Source organism: Poromitra crassiceps (genome assembly GCF_964638095.1).
Source record: "Poromitra crassiceps genome assembly, chromosome: 2".
Taxonomy (NCBI): domain Eukaryota; kingdom Metazoa; phylum Chordata; class Actinopteri; order Beryciformes; family Melamphaidae; genus Poromitra; species Poromitra crassiceps.
The window spans coordinates 95724479-95742779 of NC_139624.1; the positions used below are offsets into that span (position 1 = coordinate 95724479).

At 42.9% G+C, this 18301-nt stretch overlaps 1 protein-coding gene across 1 annotated transcript in view; it reads right to left on the minus strand.

Annotated features, from left to right (window-relative positions):
• The window catches only part of mcm10 (minichromosome maintenance 10 replication initiation factor), a 44494-nt gene that overhangs the window by 12575 nt on the left and 13618 nt on the right, over positions 1–18301 (minus strand). Inside the window, exons 3-9 of the mRNA XM_083631857.1 lie at positions 17435–17731; positions 13510–13938; positions 12701–12853; positions 11241–11430; positions 7734–7899; positions 6900–7067; positions 2733–2849 (exon numbers count right to left, since the gene is read on the minus strand). Of these exons, the coding sequence (XP_083487983.1) occupies positions 2733–2849; positions 6900–7067; positions 7734–7899; positions 11241–11430; positions 12701–12853; positions 13510–13938; positions 17435–17731 (1520 nt within the window). The remainder of the gene's footprint in view (positions 1–2732; positions 2850–6899; positions 7068–7733; positions 7900–11240; positions 11431–12700; positions 12854–13509; positions 13939–17434; positions 17732–18301) is intronic.

The window sequence follows — 18301 nt, forward strand, 5'->3', positions numbered from 1 at the left end:
CTCCATCTCTAAATCGGACCAGTTGTAGGCTATTAGGTAGGGCTGCACGATTATGGCAAAAATCATAATCACGATTATTTTGATTGATATTGAGATCACGATTATTTAACACGATTACTCATTGACATTGAGAACATCATGAATTTATTGAACATTTACACTGCCTTTTTATTTAACATTGGATGTCTTTGGATTTTAGATATAATTGAAAATAAATAAGTGAAAATAAATAATAAAAGTGCAAAGATTTAGAAATAAAATAAAAACTAAAATAAATATACAGTATAGGCCTACTATGTTGCAGTGAACTGCCACAACCAACTGCAACTATTAATCTACATTCAATATGTTGGTAAACATCTGAACTAGTAGTCCTTAAACCTCAAAACTAACCAAATGAGAACGCTAGTAACGTTCGTTTACATTACATTAAATTACTCATTTGGCAGATGCTTTTATCCAAAGCGACTTACGTCGTTTAGGTTCATAATAGGCTATTGTTAATGTTTATCTGTGAGCTCGTTAGCTGTTGAATATGCGTTCGCATTGTAACGAGTGTCCTGAATCGATGACTGTATGCGGTGGCAGGAGTAACTAGATGGGGCTTTGTATTTTTGTTCGTTTAGCGTTTATTGCTTGGTCATAGACCACTTTGTGAGTGGATTTCAAGTGATTAAAGAAAGAGCGAGAGGTTGTGTTGCGAGGTGCTGCCACGACCGCGCGTATCTTGCACTGTTTGTTCCAAGTCTGTGGCTGTGATTGACAGGTGGGTCAAAACTCGCATCGCAATTCCGTGCTGTATATTCACATCGCTCTTGATGTGCAAGGACCTTTAAACTCGGCGAAACCATAGTGTTTCCAACCTACATACGTTGTTTTACCTCTCTTCTCGACCAGCGGCTCTCTTTCTGTGACTTCTCTCATCTTATTCTTGTGCTACCACGGAAATAAGCGGGGAGGAGAACGTGCAGTGGCTCTCTGTTCACATGACAGTCATTCCCAACTCGAGCGGTGTGTGTGTGTTTGGGGCTTTGGGGGAGGGGCCGAGCACACCGCTGCAAAGGAAGGGGTGCGCTCGATTTACAACACAAGACAGAACGAGAGTGACAAGAGCCGCAAAATCGTTGTATGTCGATTATCTTGTTTTCATAATCGTGGACAGCCCAAATCGTAATCATGATTAAAATTCGATTAATCGCCCAGCCCTACTATTAGGCTACCTTTTTTCCTCTGTCTGTCGCGCTCGCATTCACCGCAGCCAGCAACATTTTGCGACTCATTTTCTTTTGAATTGATAATCAGGCTCGTTTATATGCGTTGTAACTTCATGTTGTGATTTGCATTGACCATTGGTTAGATTTGAGCATGCAGGGGACGGGATCATATGGTCATATGGGGCAGATCCCCGTGCGTAATCACTGTGGCAGCTGCTGGTAATGGGGAATCGCGTTCAGGTGTGCGCGCCGTCAGACCAAACTCAACTTCAATGGAAACGCCTACAAGTCGCAATTGTACATTGTCGAAGTTGTAGAAATATCGCAATTATTTTGTGAAAAACTGTAATGGAAACACAGCTACTGACAGAACTGACACTCATACTGAGGGACAGGGACACAGAGAGGTACAGAGTGATACTGACAGAACTGACACTCATACTGAGGGACAGGGACACAGAGAGGTACAGAGTGATACTGACAGAACTGACACTCATACTGAGGGACAGGGACACAGAGAGGTACAGAGTGAGATATAAGAGAGAGCATGAAATGTTCCCCTAGACTCCGCCCCCGGCTCCAGAAGGAAGTGAGAGAGCGAGGTCGACAATGCATGGGAGAGAGAGAGACGGCTCAAAGCCGGTGAAACCGTGGTAGATTGTAGGGTGAATCAAAGAGAGGAAATCTCTGCACAACCGTGTACGTCAGGTGCGTCGGAAAAGGCAGGATCAAATGAAAAAAAGAGGACTCCCGCACACTGACTCCCACTTCAAGGCTTTTAATAATGCTGCAACGTTTCGGTCACAAGACCTTCATCTGGCATATGGTATGGCAGAACACTGGAACCTATTTATAGGAACCAGGACAAAAACAATTATCCAATGGGAGCAAAGGCAATCATGTCAAGACCCATGGAGTAAATCAGTGCAAATAAATGCAGGTGTGACACACTTTTCAGTAGAAGGTCATGATCCCCACCCCTAGGTGGCGAGGCAACCCTTTCAATACCACAGAAGCGTAGGGAAGAAATATCATGTTTGGTAGAAGGTCATGATCCCCACCCCTTTTCTACTGAAAAGAAGAGAAGCTTTTTGGATTTTTCATTTACAAACCCTAGCGCCAAAAGGCCTAAATGATGAACTCCTTCTAAATGTCATGCTTTGAGTTATATAATTATTATTATTGTTTCATATAGCCTACCTTTTTTCTATTTATTCCAGGGTCTGTTGTAGACTATCCCTTTAATACTGTATCTGTAATTGTGTCACACCTGCATTTATTTGCACTGATTTACTCCATGGGTCTTGACATGATTGCCTTTGCTCCCATTGGATAATTGTTTTTGTCCTGGTTCCTATAAATAGGTTCCAGTGTTCTGCCATACCATATGCCAGATGAAGGTCTTGTGACCGAAACGTTGCAGCATTATTAAAAGCCTTGAAGTGGGAGTCAGTGTGCGGGAGTCCTCTTTTTTTCATTAGATTGTAGGGTGAGACATGCACACACACACACACGCACCATGTTGACGATCTGAGAGCAGGGGTCTCCGTTCTTCTTCATGGCCTTGCAGGTACCGTAGTCCTGAGCTTCACCCATCAGCAGAACCTTCTGAGGATGATCTACTGACAGGCTGACCTACAGACCAACACAACACTGTCTGTTAACTAGAGCCCCACCGATATATCGCTCGGCCGATATGTTGGCTGATATTGCCGATATTTATTTTGTATTTTTTAAGTTATAGACAGCACGTTGTGTATATTTGATCCTTTTTCTTGACTCAGGTTATATATATTTGTTCTATTTGTGTTTTTGTATTTCTATTTATTTATAATTATTAATTTTCCAGTGAAGTTTACTGTTTCATTGCATTGATGTCATTTTGGACAATAAAGTAAATTGTTAAACTGTAAAATATCCTGCCTACATTACATATCTCAAGTCACATCAAGTCATATCTTTGTCAAGTGTTTGATATTTGAGAGATCATGTGTATATAATATAGAACAGGGGTGGTCAAACTACGGCCCGCGGGCCAACTGCGGCCCGCTGCCCGTTTTTAAGTGGCCCGCCATGAATTTAGAAAAAAAAAAAAATTGTAAAAAAAAAAAAAAAAAAAAATGCTAAAAACGTTTTTCCGTTTTTCTGTTTCAAAGTTTAAAACGGAAAACGAAAACGAAAACAGGGGAAAAAACGGAAAAACAAAAACATTAAGAAAAAGAAACTGAAAAACAAAAACAAAAAAACGGATTCCCCCCATTTCGTTTTTTCAATTTAAAACCATTGAAAATGGGTTATACTTGGACAGCCTGACCTGGTCTATTTATTAAAAAAAAAAAAAAAATGAATTAATGTTTAATACTAATGTTATGTTAAATTATCTCTGTCTTAACCTGTTGGCACAGGAAAATAAAATTTGATAACATAGGCTACAGAAATACCCATTGTAATAGGTGAGCGCATCAATAAACTATGGCCCCTATCGTTGCATCGGCGCAGTTTCTAGGCCGAGCGGCAGGCGCAGATCAAAGCAGTGGGCGTGGACAGGCGCACTTGATATCGTCGTGCTGGCGCTAGATGCAGCCCAAAGCATTACAACCACGCCTTTTAGGCGTAAAATTATGCACCGTCATGTAGGGCATTCACGACTAGTGAATTTTACTAGTCGACTAGTCGTCCCTAAAGGTAGTCGACTAGTCGACTAACCGTTTTTAATTTATTTTTAATAAATTTTTTTTTTTTTTTTTTTTATCTTTAAGAAAGAACATGAGGTATTTACACGACATACATGGACTATCATATCCCATATCCCCCACAAAGAACATCAAAACACAACAAAACAAAACAAGAAAACTGCATAAGATACACAATAATCCAAGAACAAACAAGACTATTGGACAAACAACCAAACAAAAACAATGCATTCAGCTCCTATCCTGATAAGCCTAATGACACTGGGGTAAAAAGTTCTTAAACTCAAACTCTGTATGTGGTTGCCATATTTTGGGGATGTCTAAGAATCTGATTCTTGTAGTAAATTTCTTGTAGTAAATGTTATCCAACGTATGGTAGCTTGAGAGTTCATTCCACCAGTGAACTACAGCTGGGGGATTGGATGCTTTCCAATTTAAAGCTATGCATTTCCTAGCTGCCAACAGGGCAAGATCTATGTATTTACTTTGAATGCATTGTTTTTGTTTGGTTGTTTGTCCAATAGTCTTGTTTGTTCTTGGATTATTGTGTATTTTATGCAGTTTTCTTGTTTTGTTTTGTTGTGTTTTGATGTTCTTTGTGGGGGATATGGGATATGATAGTCCATGTATGTTCTTTCTTAAAGATATAAAAAAAAAAAAAAAATTTTTTTTTTTTTTTTTTTTTTTTTTTGCTAAAACGACTAGTCGACTACTAAGCACAGTGTCGACTAGTGGTTTTACTAGTCGACTAGTCGACTAGTCTGTGAATGCCCTACCGTCATGCTCATTGGATAAGTGCAATAAACGAATGGCACGCTTGCCTTTTTAGCTCCAATTCCACTGGTCCCGCAAAACCAGACGAAACCCAAGCCTCTGATCCCCCCCCCCCCCCCCACCTCCCTTCATCCCGTCTGTCTCCATATATCGGCTATTATTCCATATTATGATGCTTCTCAAACCAATCTAACTGCAGTTTAAATAGCCTACTGCAAGCATGTAAATACGCTACACTATAGCAAGATCAAAGTGAAAATAATGTTCTATGCATCAGCTAGAAAAATATAGCCTATTAGATTGGTGAAAGTTTGTCCAGAAAGATATCATTTTCTCTCGCCTGCTGCAGGAAGGATGATGCACATAAATATACCCTACATTATGTCAAGTCATTGCATAAATGTGTTTTTATTGTAAAACTAAATGTGAAATAGGGCCAAGTTATTGGAGGGACATCACAGTATAGCAGATGCCATTAGAAGCGCGTTCCGAAGCGCGTTCCGCTGTTACTTCTCTAAATCACGTTAACTCGACAAGGGGTATATATAGGCCCAGGAGGACATATATGTTTCACATAGGGTGGTGTTTTCATTTCGATGTTTTATTTGGTCCAATATTGAAATGTTGACAATGGCAGGCTGTGTTACCATTACACATTAATTTAGAACTACCTTTTATATCTATTTTGGCTCATTTGGTGGCTATTTAGTAGGGGTGTCACAATATATCGTCCCACGAAATTTCGCGATAGTAAAACGTCACGATATGTATCGTTGAGATGAAATCTCATATCGTGAAAAAAAAAAAAAAAAAAATTTTTTTTTTTTTTTTTTCAAAAATAGACAAAGAAACGTCTTTGTTTGTTGAAGTTCAATGTCTGGAAAGTAGTTCAGTTGAACAAGTCTCTGAAGAGACACATGAGAAGTTATACAGGAGAGAAACCATTCAATTGAGTTTCTGGCAAAACTGTTTACTTGACAGGAAAAACTGAAGATGCATAAAAAATAGACTAAGAAAAGTCTTGTTGTTTGAGTTTGAAGAAAAACTGAAGATGCATAATGAGAATTTATACTGCTGAGAAACCTTTTAGTTCAAAGTAAATCTAAGTGACGGTGTAACTCATTCTATTTCAAGATAAGCCTTATCTCCAATCTCATGTTTTTTCTAGTTGTTATTGTAATAACAATTTCCCACAACAGCATGTTTTGTATTTGTGCATTTCAAATAAAATACTACTTTTCCAGTCATATATTGTCATTATTCAAGTTTAAAAAAATATTGTTAAAATCGTATCGTATCGTATCGTTATCGTGAACCCAGTATCGTGATACGTATCGTATCGTGAACTGAGTGTATCGTGACACCCCTACTATTTAGTAGCGAAATGAAGAAACACAATGCATGCTGGGAACTCAGAGAGAGAGAGAGAGAAGGGTGACAGAGAAGAAGCAGTGAAGGCAGAGAATAGGCCTGCTTTTCAAAAGCGCAAAGCGCTAAATGTAGGCCAGGTCCCAAGATATCACTAGGCTGGTATTTAGCGCCGACACGCCCACTTTGGGACTGCGCCACGCCCATTCGGCCTAAAGCGCATTTGGCAGCCTAAAGCCTATTGCTATCTTGCCGAAACAGGCGCAAGGCACGTTTTTTTGCGGTTAAGGCCCGTAATAGCGCCGATGGCCTGTGGGAGAATAGAGCCCTATGTGTCATATATTTATTTAGGCAGAAATTAAATTATTGATGGCACAAGGGTTTTCTGGTCCAATGTTTTTGCCGCCAAAACTGATGCGCTTTATATTGTTTGGCCCGCGACTCCTTATATTTTTCTGTATGCGGCCCACAACCAAAAAAGTTTGGCCACCCCTGAGAATATCGGCCGTTATATCGATATCGGAATTTGTTTACTCCCTAATATCGGTATCGGTCCCAAAAATCAACTGAGTCGCTGGAACATGTCCTTTGATGTACTGACCCAGTGGTCATTAAAAGAAGAAGAAAAATAGATTTTGAGTGCTAGAAACTAGCAAAGATAACACTTGCTCTTGCACTGGGCTCTTGCACTGGACTTAAGAGATGCCCCTCTCTCTATTCTTCAGGTTCTTTCCAAAAACCAAAGATGTATATGGTGCAGCTCTAGACTAGTCTTAAACTAGACTCTTAAACTAGCTTTACAACGGTTTCATGTCCGTCAGCCCCCCCAGCCGCCCCGCACGGCGCTCACCCCGTCGTAGCCGTCTTTCTGCTTCATGGGGTTTGGGTTGAGCAGGCCCAGCACGCTGCCTGGCTCTGTCTTCCACAGCTCCTTGTGGACATCTCCAAACAGCAGCAGAGACACATACACCTCCAGGTTGTGGAGGTCGTTCAGCTTCCACACGCTGAACGTCTTCCCCTGCAGAGAGGACGAGGCCGAGGTCAGGGACAGCTTCACAACATGCAGTGTTTCCCCTACATGCATTCAATATGGCCGCCGCTGCCGCCCAATTACACTGTCATTTTTCTTTATTTTTTTAGGGCTGTACCCAAATATTTGGATATTGGTTCGTTGGGTAGGTATTCAGTTTCCAAATTTGGTATTCGGATAGTCTAAAATATATATACGTATATATAAAAAGAAATGGCTGCAGGATTAAATGTAGACTCAGAGGAGAAATGTTATAATGCAAGTACTGAGAAATTACAATAATAAAGAAATATTATAAATTAAATATACAACTAATTTGTTTGCTGGCCCATTGCAAAAAAAAGCCTATATAGTTTGATTTTCAATGTATTTGTTCAGGATATTTCTTTATTATTCATTCAACGTTAGTCTGAATTGCTGCTACTTGCAGCAAAGTAATCAAGTAGTCATTTGAATTTCTTAAATTTGAAGCACCACAAATCAAAAGAATAAGACAGCAGTGGAAACAGGACTTGAGAACTCCTGCAGTGAAGAAAGGGAACATAGGTAGCATCAGATAATGTACTTATAATAAGGGTAATTATAATGCTGATTGGTCACAGTGTTTGTGGGCGTGTGATTGGTCACAGTGTTTGTGGCCGTGTGGTGACCTACGCTGCTGCTGCTCTGGGGCGTGGCTTTGCTGACGAGCACGGCGAACGTCACCCAGTCGCTCTCCTCAAGCTTCTCTCGCGCCATCAGCTCCGGCAGCCGCGACAGGCAGATCAGCCGCCGATCAGCCATCTTGCGGTCCATCTCAGTGGAGGAAACCCGCGGCTTCCTGGAACACAAGAGTCCAGATTCAACTTTTTAATTTATGCAATCAATCTAGCGTTGATGTTCTACCACCATCTCTCATCATCATCATCATCATCATCCTTCAGCCACATGAATGAACGGGATTTCTACTACAAAATTTGGAAAGTTCATAGAAAATAGAAATATAGAATTTTGAATTGATAATTTAATTATCGCTTATATTTTTGACATTGTGAGAGAGAGCAGAAGTAGCTGAAGGGTTTGATGTATAAGTAGCTGAAGGGTTTGATGTATAATAGATATATTATATATCATAATATATGAAGTGTAGAAGTTGTGTGAACTGTGGCAGTTTTAAAATGTGTGTATTTATGAAAAGTACAGCCTGTAGAGCAGGGGTGCCCACACTTTTTCAGCTTGGGAGCTACTTTTAAAATGACCAAGTCAAAGTGATCTACCAAACATATTTATTTATATATATATACACTGAGTATACAGTGGAAAACAGTGGAACAGTGGAAAAACAGTGGAAACAGTGGAAAAACAGTGGAAAACCAGTGGAAAACCAGTGGAAAACCAGTATTTTTTTTCCCCCCCCTCAATGCCATGCGATCGACCACACTACCTTCGCGATCGACGTATTGGGCACCCCTGCTGTAGAGTCTGGTAGAGTTAATTGTGACATCACGCACTCTAGGCTGGCTCCAGAGGATCCCATTGGTTGGCTATGGTTTGAACAGTGCAGGGAGGCTGGAGCAATGGCCAATCAGGGACAGGGTCCATCTGACCTCACCTAGACTGTTTGTTCCTGAAAATTTTACATTTTCATTTTTTGACATTTCCATAAATTACAAACTCTCCCCTATACACAGCGTAACTTTTTGAATGATGAGATCGCTCTGTCAGATCACAAGTTATTAGTATTTTGATCTGTTAAGTAAAATGAAAGCAAAATGGGTTTAAACGTTCCATTTTCTACAGTGGCATTCCACCATAACCATGAAAATAAACACTTCCCCTTTGGTTTTATGAAAATGATTATTCAACAGGATGTACTACAGAGATGTTATTTTTCCTACTTCTCTATCTCTGAATATTGACCTGACCACTAGGCTGCATACTGACACTAAGGCAAACTCCTCATATGTAATCTTGCATACTGTGGTAATAAAAGTGTTTCTGATTCTGGTCAAAATCTCAACATTCCTGCAAAGCTCGTTTTCAACCTACTTTGGCTCATGGCCAACAATGTGTAGCAGCGACATGTGAAGGTCCTCCCAGACCACCACAGATATATGGAAAAGCATAGAGCAGGGGTGCTCAAAGTCTGAGACTGTGGGCCTCCCCTCAGACACCCCCCACCCCGCCCCCCCAGGTAACTTAGTTTCTTTAGTTAGTTTCTCTCAATTCCTTATGGGATCATGATTTGTTTGAGCCTATAAACACTCAACAAATTGAGCCAAGATAGGCTGATATTACTGTCTGACATACAGACTACACCAACTACATACAAAGGTTGGTCTGGAGGCAATTCTTTCTGCAATTCATTCTCTAGGTAAGGGCGCGCTAAACGTGCTCCTCATTTAATGACGTCTTTTGTTTTTGGAGGAGCGCTCTGGGCGTTTTTAAGCTGAAAAAAGTTGAACATTTGGAGGAAAAGCGCACTGCTCGTCTTTTCACTCCTCCTACATTTTCTCTTCCCAGAGGGATCCTCAACCTCCGCTGCTGCCAGAATTAGCAATAATCTGGCTTTCATGTTGACCGTGAACAACAACATCAAACAGAAACTAGAACGACCGCAACGCGGACTTATGCCTCCGCCATTAGTTCATTCTTGAGTCCAAGTGGATGTTGGAGCCAAATTGGAAGAAATTGCATCAAGGCGTTTCTTTGCAGAATTGGATATTTGAGCCAAATGTGAAGAAATTTAGTCAATGTGTTACTGAGATATGGCGTTACCGAGCTTGAAAATGGCATTTGTTAGGTCACTGTGACCTTGACCTTTGACCTTTGATAACCAAAATGGAATCAGTTCATCCTTGAGCCTAAGTGAATGTTTAAGGCGAATCTGATGAAATTCTGTCCAGGCGTTCCTCAGATATCGCGTTAACAAGCTTGAAAATGGCGTTTGAGAGGTCACAGTGACCTTGACCTTTGACCTTTGACCACCAAAATCTAATCAGATCATCCTTGAGCCTAATTGAATGTTTAAGGCGAATGTGATGAAATTCCGTCCAGGCGTTCCTCAGATATCGCGTTAACAAGCTTGAAAATGGCGTTGGAGAGGTCACAGTGACCTTGACCTTTGACCTTTGACCACCAAAATCTAATCAGATCATCCTTGAGCCTAAGTGAATGTTTAAGGCGAATCTGATGAAATTCCGTCCAGGCGTTCCTCAGATATCGCGTTAACAAGCTTGAAAATGGCGTTCGAGAGGTCACAGTGACCTTGACCTTTGACCACCAAAATCTAATCAGATCATCGTTGAGCCTAAGTGAATGTTTAAGGCGAATCTGAAGAAATTCCGTCAAGGCGTTCCTCAGATATCGCGTTAACAAGCTTGAAAATGGCGTTCGAGAGGTCACAGTGACCTTGACCTTTGACCTTTGACCACCAAAATCTAATCAGATCATCGTTGAGCCTAAGTGAATGTTTAAGGCGAATCTGAAGAAATTCCGTCAAGGCGTTCCTCAGATATCGCGTTAACAAGCTTGAAAATGGCGTTCGAGAGGTCACAGTGACTTTGACCTTTGACCACCAAAATCTAATCAGATCATCCTTGAGCCTAAGTGAATGTTTAAGGCGAATCTGATGAAATTCCGTCAAGGCGTTCCTCAGATATCGCGTTAACAAACATCCGTACGGACGTACGTACGGACGGCCGGCCGTACGGACGGACAACCCGGATCCATAATGCCTTCGGCCTGGCTTCGCCGGCGGAGGCATAAAAACTAGCTGGCTACCGTCCTTGTGGTCGTTGTGTTCTGATCTGTGCTGCACGCGACTGCAGGGGGAAACAAAACGGAGCACAATAAAACCCTCGTGCGCTGTGTTTTGTGCACAATGGAAGCGCTCTCGACATGATTTTCATAGCGTTCTGACTGAAAAAAACGCTTTTGGTGTGAATGTCCCGTAAAACAGTCAAATTCCACACTGCTACTGTATCTCTAAACTATCTCTTTAACCAAATCACACACATTTAGGCTATTCTATGTGATCTCCTTTTGATAACTAATGAAATAACTAATGTCATAATTTTCACTTCCATTCACTGAGCCTCCCCTGAAACTGGGAGGCCCACCTCCCACTTTGAAAACATCTGACATACAGGAGTAAGGTTTCCTTTAAGGTAGTGTGGTGACCTGAGCCGCAGGCCGGAGTATTTCTCCACAGCTACGTCTTTGGGGAGAGCAGGCAGAGAAGGAGGAGGAAGCTTGGTCTGTCTGCTCTGGGAGGCAGGAGGCGAGCGAGGCGGGTCGGCGGCCTTGCTGGTGCTTTCTATTGGCTGGAACGAGCTGCCCATCTTTATCTCCACCAATGGGCCTCTGTCTTCTGAGGAGAAAACCAGTAATGCAAATACAGTTTGTTAAAGGTGCGTGTCACATTTTAACATCAACTAGAACAGTTTGTTAAAGGTGCGTGTCGCATTTTAACATCAACTAGAAATATCGCGCCTGTCGCCAGTCTGGACTTCCACCCATCGACAGCGATTTCCAGAAATCACAAAGTGCACGCGCCAATCAGGGACCTGCCTCGTAGTTGAAAACGTAACCGGCCAATCAGGGAAGCCGCTGGGAAAACAGCATGATAGCTCCCGAAGCAACGAGTGGTAAGGTTAACGTTAGTAGAGTAAGCACAGCCGTAAGAGCAGTTAGAGTTTCTTGGGGAAAAAATATTTTTGCCGTTCTTCAGAGTGGATTTGGTGACGCTGATTGGTTGAAGGAGTTGTCTGTCAAGGCAAGTAGCGTCACTTCCATCCACTGAAATCAGTGTGAACAGCTGGAAGTCCAGACTGATACACAGAGGCCATTTACACCTGGCACTAACATGCGTTTTCTGTGATCAGATTGCAATCAGATAGTGCTTGACCACTTGAAAGTACAGGTGTAAACACCCCCAAGACACAGTGAAGACGGATTGCGATCTGATCGGCCAAACCACCTCCAGCAACTGTATGCAGATTAATGAGAGGACACCCGTTTTGGCTGATCAGATTGCCATCAGATTGCAATCCGATCACCCAAAACACATGCTAACGCCAGGTGTAAATGAAATCAGGCTAATGTGGTCAAGCACTATCTGATTGCAATCTGATCACAGAAAATGCATGTTAGTGCCAGGTGTAAATGGCCTCATAGAGTGAAACAGTTACCTGGTGAGCTGCTGGGCCTGGCTTGGTTACCTGGTGAGCTGCTGGGCCTGGCTTGGTTACCTGGTGAGCTGCTGGGCCTGGCTTGGTTACCTGGTGAGCTGCTGGGCCTGGCTTGGTTACCTGGTGAGCTGCTGGGCCTGGCTTGGTTACCTGGTGAGGTGCTGGGCCTGGCTTGGTTACCTGGTGAGGTGCTGGGCCTGGCTTGGTTACCTGGTGAGGTGCTGGGCCTGGCTTGGTTACCTGGTGAGGTGCTGGGCATGGCTTGGTTACCTGGTGAGGTGCTGGGCATGGCTTGGTTACCTGGTGAGGTGCTGGGCCTGGCTTGGTTACCTGGTGAGGTGCTGGGCCTGGCTTGGTTACCTGGTGAGGTGCTGGGCATGGCTTGGTTACCTGGTGAGCTGCTGGGCGTGGCCTGGTTACCTGGTGAGGTGCTGGGCCTGGCTTGGTTACCTGGTGAGGTGCTGGGCATGGCTTGGTGAGCCGTCCTGGGTTTGCGTTTGAAAGAGTCGGCGTTGTTGAGCTGGGAAGAAAAGTCAGACGACTCCTGGAGCTTCAGCTTCTCTCCAGGTTTCTCTCCAACTGCAGCGGGTGAAGACTTGACTGCTGCAACACCAGACACACAAGACACAAGTTCAACCCACTCTGCTGGACTGCTCCAGCTACGGTGGCCTGTGGGGGACATGAGCCTCTGTCTGCTTTGTTGTTCTTCAGCCAAGCAGTGTTGGGGAGTCACGGAATACATGTATTTAAAGTACAAAATATGAGTACCGGTAACTGTATTCCATTACAGTTACAGATTCAATGTGTGGTATTCTGAATACAGTTACTGTCTTTAAAAAGAGATTACAAGTAATTACTTTTTGTTTTATTTGCTCTAAAATTAATATGGAGGCACACATTTCCCATAAACAGATTTTAAAAATGTGAAACAATTTGTGCACGTGCCACACACAGCCTGGAATCCATCCCTGTAAGTGTTAACTCCATGCAGGGTGACGCAGACAAATGAGCTCAGCAAGACCATTTTGAAGTATTCCAAAAGTAATGCAAAGAATATGTTACTTGAGTAATCTAATGGAATACGTTACAGAGATTACATTTTAGGGCCTGTGTTCAGTATTCTGTAGTTGAAGCACTTTCAGTGACCCATGTCTATTTTCAAAAACTTGTTTTTATTTTTCAAATTCACAAACGTTCAAGGATTTCAAGGAGGGAACCCTGAATGACTGAATGAGGCAGCAGCAGTCTGGCAGACCTACCTGTCGGTGGTGTGGTCTTGCGTGTGGGGGTGGCTGTCTTGCTGTGGCTGGGCCTGGGCGGAGCCTGTCGGGGGGGCGTGGCTCTAGCGGCGGCCGGAGGCCCTGGCGTCCTGACGGGGGGCGTGGCTCTAGCGGCGGCCGGGGGCCCTGGCGTCCTGCCAGGGGGCGTGGCTTTAGCGGCAGCCGGGGTCCCTGGCGTCCTGCCAGGGGGCGTGGCTTTAGCGGCAGCCGGGGGCCCTGGCGTCCTGCCAGGGGGCGTGGCTCTAGCGGCAGCCGGGGTCCCTGGCGTCCTGCCAGGGGGCGTGGCTTTAGCGGCGGCCGGGGGCCCCGCCCTCCTGACGGCGGTGGAAGCAGAAGCGGAGCCCCTCTGACTGGCCTCCAGCTGCTGCTGCAAACGATGCATCTGCTCCTGCATGCGCCGCAGCTCCTCTGACAGAGCACACAGCACAACGCTCACTCAGTCAAGGATTTAGAGATGCATTAATACCTCTTACCAGAAACAGACCAGAACATATTGATCTGATAGGGTTTGACGATCAATACCAAAACCAATGCCTGATTATTTGACCAGCTGATGAGATTTCTGGCTTTTTAAAACGCACTTTCAAGCCTGCACAACTCCCCGCCCACTGGAGTTTAATTCCAGAGTTAATTAATAATTTAATAATTAATTCCAGAGTTATTTGTTTGTGTCTCATATTTTTTGTTCTGATCAATGTTAATGAGCACCAACCACACCAAGACAAATTCCGACTAGTATGTGAAAACATACCTTGGCTAATAAAAGAATTCTGATTCTGAATCTGATTTCAAAACACTTTAAAGCAGTGCTGGTTCTCAAACCTTTTCACATCAAGGACCCCTAAACTGACACAAATTAGACCACGTTTACATGCACTTAAGAAAAATCTAATTATTGCATTAGTCCGCCTTAAGCCGGACTTTTGAAATGCATGTAAACATGTTATCTCGACTGAAATCAAAGTTATAAAAGTCAGACTAACACACCCAGATAATGTGATTGGAAGTCGATTTACTCCTGCATGTATACAGGCCAGTCGGACTGGACCTGGACGAGGCGATCAGCGCATGGCATGCACTGACGCTGTTTGACCCGGAAGTCGAACAGCGTGTAAAACTGTTACGTTAGCGGCCAGGGAGCGATTAGCTAAAGCTAAATGTGAAGTTCGTTGATGTAGAGCTAAATCTAAAAAAATATATTTTTAATGGAATATCTTAGTTTCAACTAGGCCTGCACGATATGAGGAAAATCTGCGATGTGCGATAACATTGTTCAATATAGCGATGACGATACGACTTAATAAACAAATATTAAAGTATGCTTTAATAATGCTAACATAGACATAGACCCCAAACATAGCCTATGCCCACTGAATAAAGAAATGAAATACACACTGACTCTAGCTGCGTGTTTGGGCTTTGGCAGAGGGGCGGAGCGCACTGTTGTCAGGGAAAGGTGTACGCTGGATTTACAACACAAGACAAAATGATCAGATGCTGAGTGTGAATGCATGACGCATGTAAATAAAACCACTTTTGTTATTCATTGCGTTTCAGGCAGTCTTTGCCATGTGTTTATTGCGCATGTTCATATTGTGAATGCGATGACGATGAAAATACGATTAATTGTGCAGCCCTAGTTTCAACTGTATTGAGCTCACATGGGGCAGGTTTGTGTTACATGACCATCCCTGCGTTTGAACGGTTTATTCGCGCTCTCTCTCTCCACATAAACTCAACCTCACTCGACCACATAAACACAGAACACAGCAAAACAATGTCCTATCACTAAAATACACACAGGGCGCAGCGTCTCTCAACATAAACACACTGCCACACTATTATATGGGCCAGAAGTGATCGTTTTGAGGGGAAACGTTTGTATAATTATATCATCTTTTTTAATGAAATAGCTGCATTATTAAGAGACCAGTTGTTAGAATTGGCCGAGCCTGCGGGAAAAGAGTGCATATCACCACCTATCGTAGCGGAGGCAACATGATTCCATCAAAAAAATAGATTTCCCACCCGTGGATGTATACTTGGACAAGACAGTAGTCTGAGTAAATAGCCTAATCAAGCTATAACCATAGCTCCACTTAACTCGCATGTAAACGTACTGTGTGTGTTACTTAGGCATGGAATTATAGTGAAAATAAATGATCTCCCTTTTTGCATTCAATAACTCTGTACTGTAACATTTCTCAAGTCATTGTTATAATACCCATGTTTCTAGAATAAGTCAGTCATTTCTATAATAATTGCAGTAATAATTCTGTGAGGATAATAATAGTAATCACTAATATTGCCCCCTCAAAGCAACCATGGTGTGTGTGTGTGTGTGTGTGTGTGTGTGTGTGTGCGTGCGCGCACGTGTGTGTGTGTGTGTGTGCGTGCGCGTGCGTGTGTGTGTGTGTGTGCTTGCCCGTCTCTCTCCCTCTCTGTTCAGATTGTAAAAGTTCAGACACAACTAAGAGGCTGGACAGCCAATACCATCATCAATCAGCAGAACATTAGGGAGGCTTATGACAACTTCACATGTTTGTTAAAAAAGCAAATCATTAATGTTTTTCACCTCATTCTTATTGGAAAGTCTAGTTATTTCTTTGGAGGCTCCAAATGCTCTTATTTCACTCATGGCCTTTGTGCCCTAAAACAATGTGTGACACACCAAAGGATAGATATTATTATATATATATATATATATATATATATATATATATATATATATATATATATATAATATATATATACGGTATATATAATATATATATTATATTATATTGGCTTTGCCCCTAAAATGATGAAATTAGAAGCCTGCAGACTCAGACTCAGGTAATGGGGACTCGACGCGGACTCTTATTTGGTGACTTGGACTTGGACTGGAACACTAGGGACTTGGACTCGGAGATATAGTGACTTGACTACAACACTGCATGAGGGTGAGGTGAGTAGATGGTGACAGAATTTTCATTTGGGTGAACTGTTTCTTTAAAGTCGAACTGAACCCGTTCGGAGCCCAAGTGGCGCGTGGGTCAGAGTCCGTTTCAGACTAAAAACAGAACTTGTCTGAGATGACAGGTTGAGAGGCGGGTCATAGTAGCATGTTGATGATTTTATTTGACAATTCTGGGGACTGGATTGGGCTTTGGCCAATCCTGCCGTGTTCTGCCCCCAAATCGAGTGGGATTCAGCGTGTTGTGGCCATGTGGTTCTCCTCGGGAAGAGCCTGGTGACGCGAGTAGAGCCGCAGCAGGCAGCCAGCTGCCTTTTGTGTGGTGCGGAGCGAAGAGTGCAGCCCGTCGGCCTGGAATCTCCGAGGGGCCGGGGTCTGAATTCAGCCTCAACAACATTAACTCACGTTATCCTGGAATGCGAGTTTAAGAGCCAGTTATATTTCTTTGCATTCTTAGACATTACCGTTTGCTTTTTTTTCGTATGTTACCTACAATTGGCCAAGTTAGTAGTTAGTTTATGGGCTAGAAAGTCTGCCAGATTACAGGCACTAGTCGCCATTTTCTCCTTGATTTGGAAGAGAAAATTATCCTGAAATGAAGATTTGATTGACAGCTGCCATGTTGTGATATGATTGGTTGAAATGGGGTAGAAATTTGATAGTACTAGCCGGTGGCGTCAGCAAACTGTAGATTACTGTTATGAATGAAATCTTGAAAAATGAACTTTTGATGTGAAAAAGTGTGAAAAACTAAATAAATTCGATTTTTGTGATTTTGTTTGGCATACATTATTAAATAGGTGCACTGCATACCCAGGTATTTGAAGTAAAAGAAAAGAAAAGAAAAGTCATTTTTGGGTTCAGCTCGACTTTAAGCCTGGAAATGGACATGAGGAGAGTAGTGTCTAGGCTCAGTAGGCTGGTTGTAGGTGAACTTAAGGGACACACCTTGTAGATCCTCCTGGTTGTTGTTCAGACTGGGGCAGGTGGCTGCTTCTCCTCCAACATCTCTCTCTTCTTCTTCCAGGTCTTCCACATCGCCAAAGAGGTCAGAGGCGTCGACCTCCCTCTCCTCCTCTCCCTCTCTGTACTCTTCCTCATCGTCGTCATCAAACAGGCCGTCCAAGTCGTCCGCTTCCTCGTCCTGCCCGCCCCGCCTCTCTGCCCCGCCCTCAGACTCTGCCTCCTCGGCCACGCCCTCAGACTCCGCCAGCAGCGCCGTCAAAATGTCCAGATCATCCTCACCTGGACGGATAAAACACTGAGTTTAGGGATGCACCGATATGAACATTTTGGCAGATACCGAGCCGTGTGTGTGTGTGTGTGTGTGTGTGTGTGTGTGTGTGCACGCGCACACGTGCATCCGTGATATTAATTGGAGATTAACTATTTGAAATTGTCATATCACGATTATAGTGACCAAAATAATTATCACGGTTATCAGTATTATCAGTATTGTTCAAATGTGCTGAAAATGTTCAATACGCTCAAGGAAATCATTTCACCAAGTTTTATATTGAAAACTCACTGAAATCACTTTTCCAAGGCTGCACATCTGGGAGACTGTTGCCAACTTTGCTTGATGATGGACAGTATGTACCATGTTTTTCAAAGCACTGTAATCATGGTACCACGGTTTTAATGAGAATGAAAAGTTGAAACCGTATAGTTATTGTCAGGAATTTTATCACGGGTATCATTAAAACCGCTTATCGTTTTATCCCTAATCTTAATATTGCTGTTATGGCCGATAACCGTTATTTACTGATGTCGACATGATCTTTCTATGATAATCCAATTTTGTACATAGTGAAA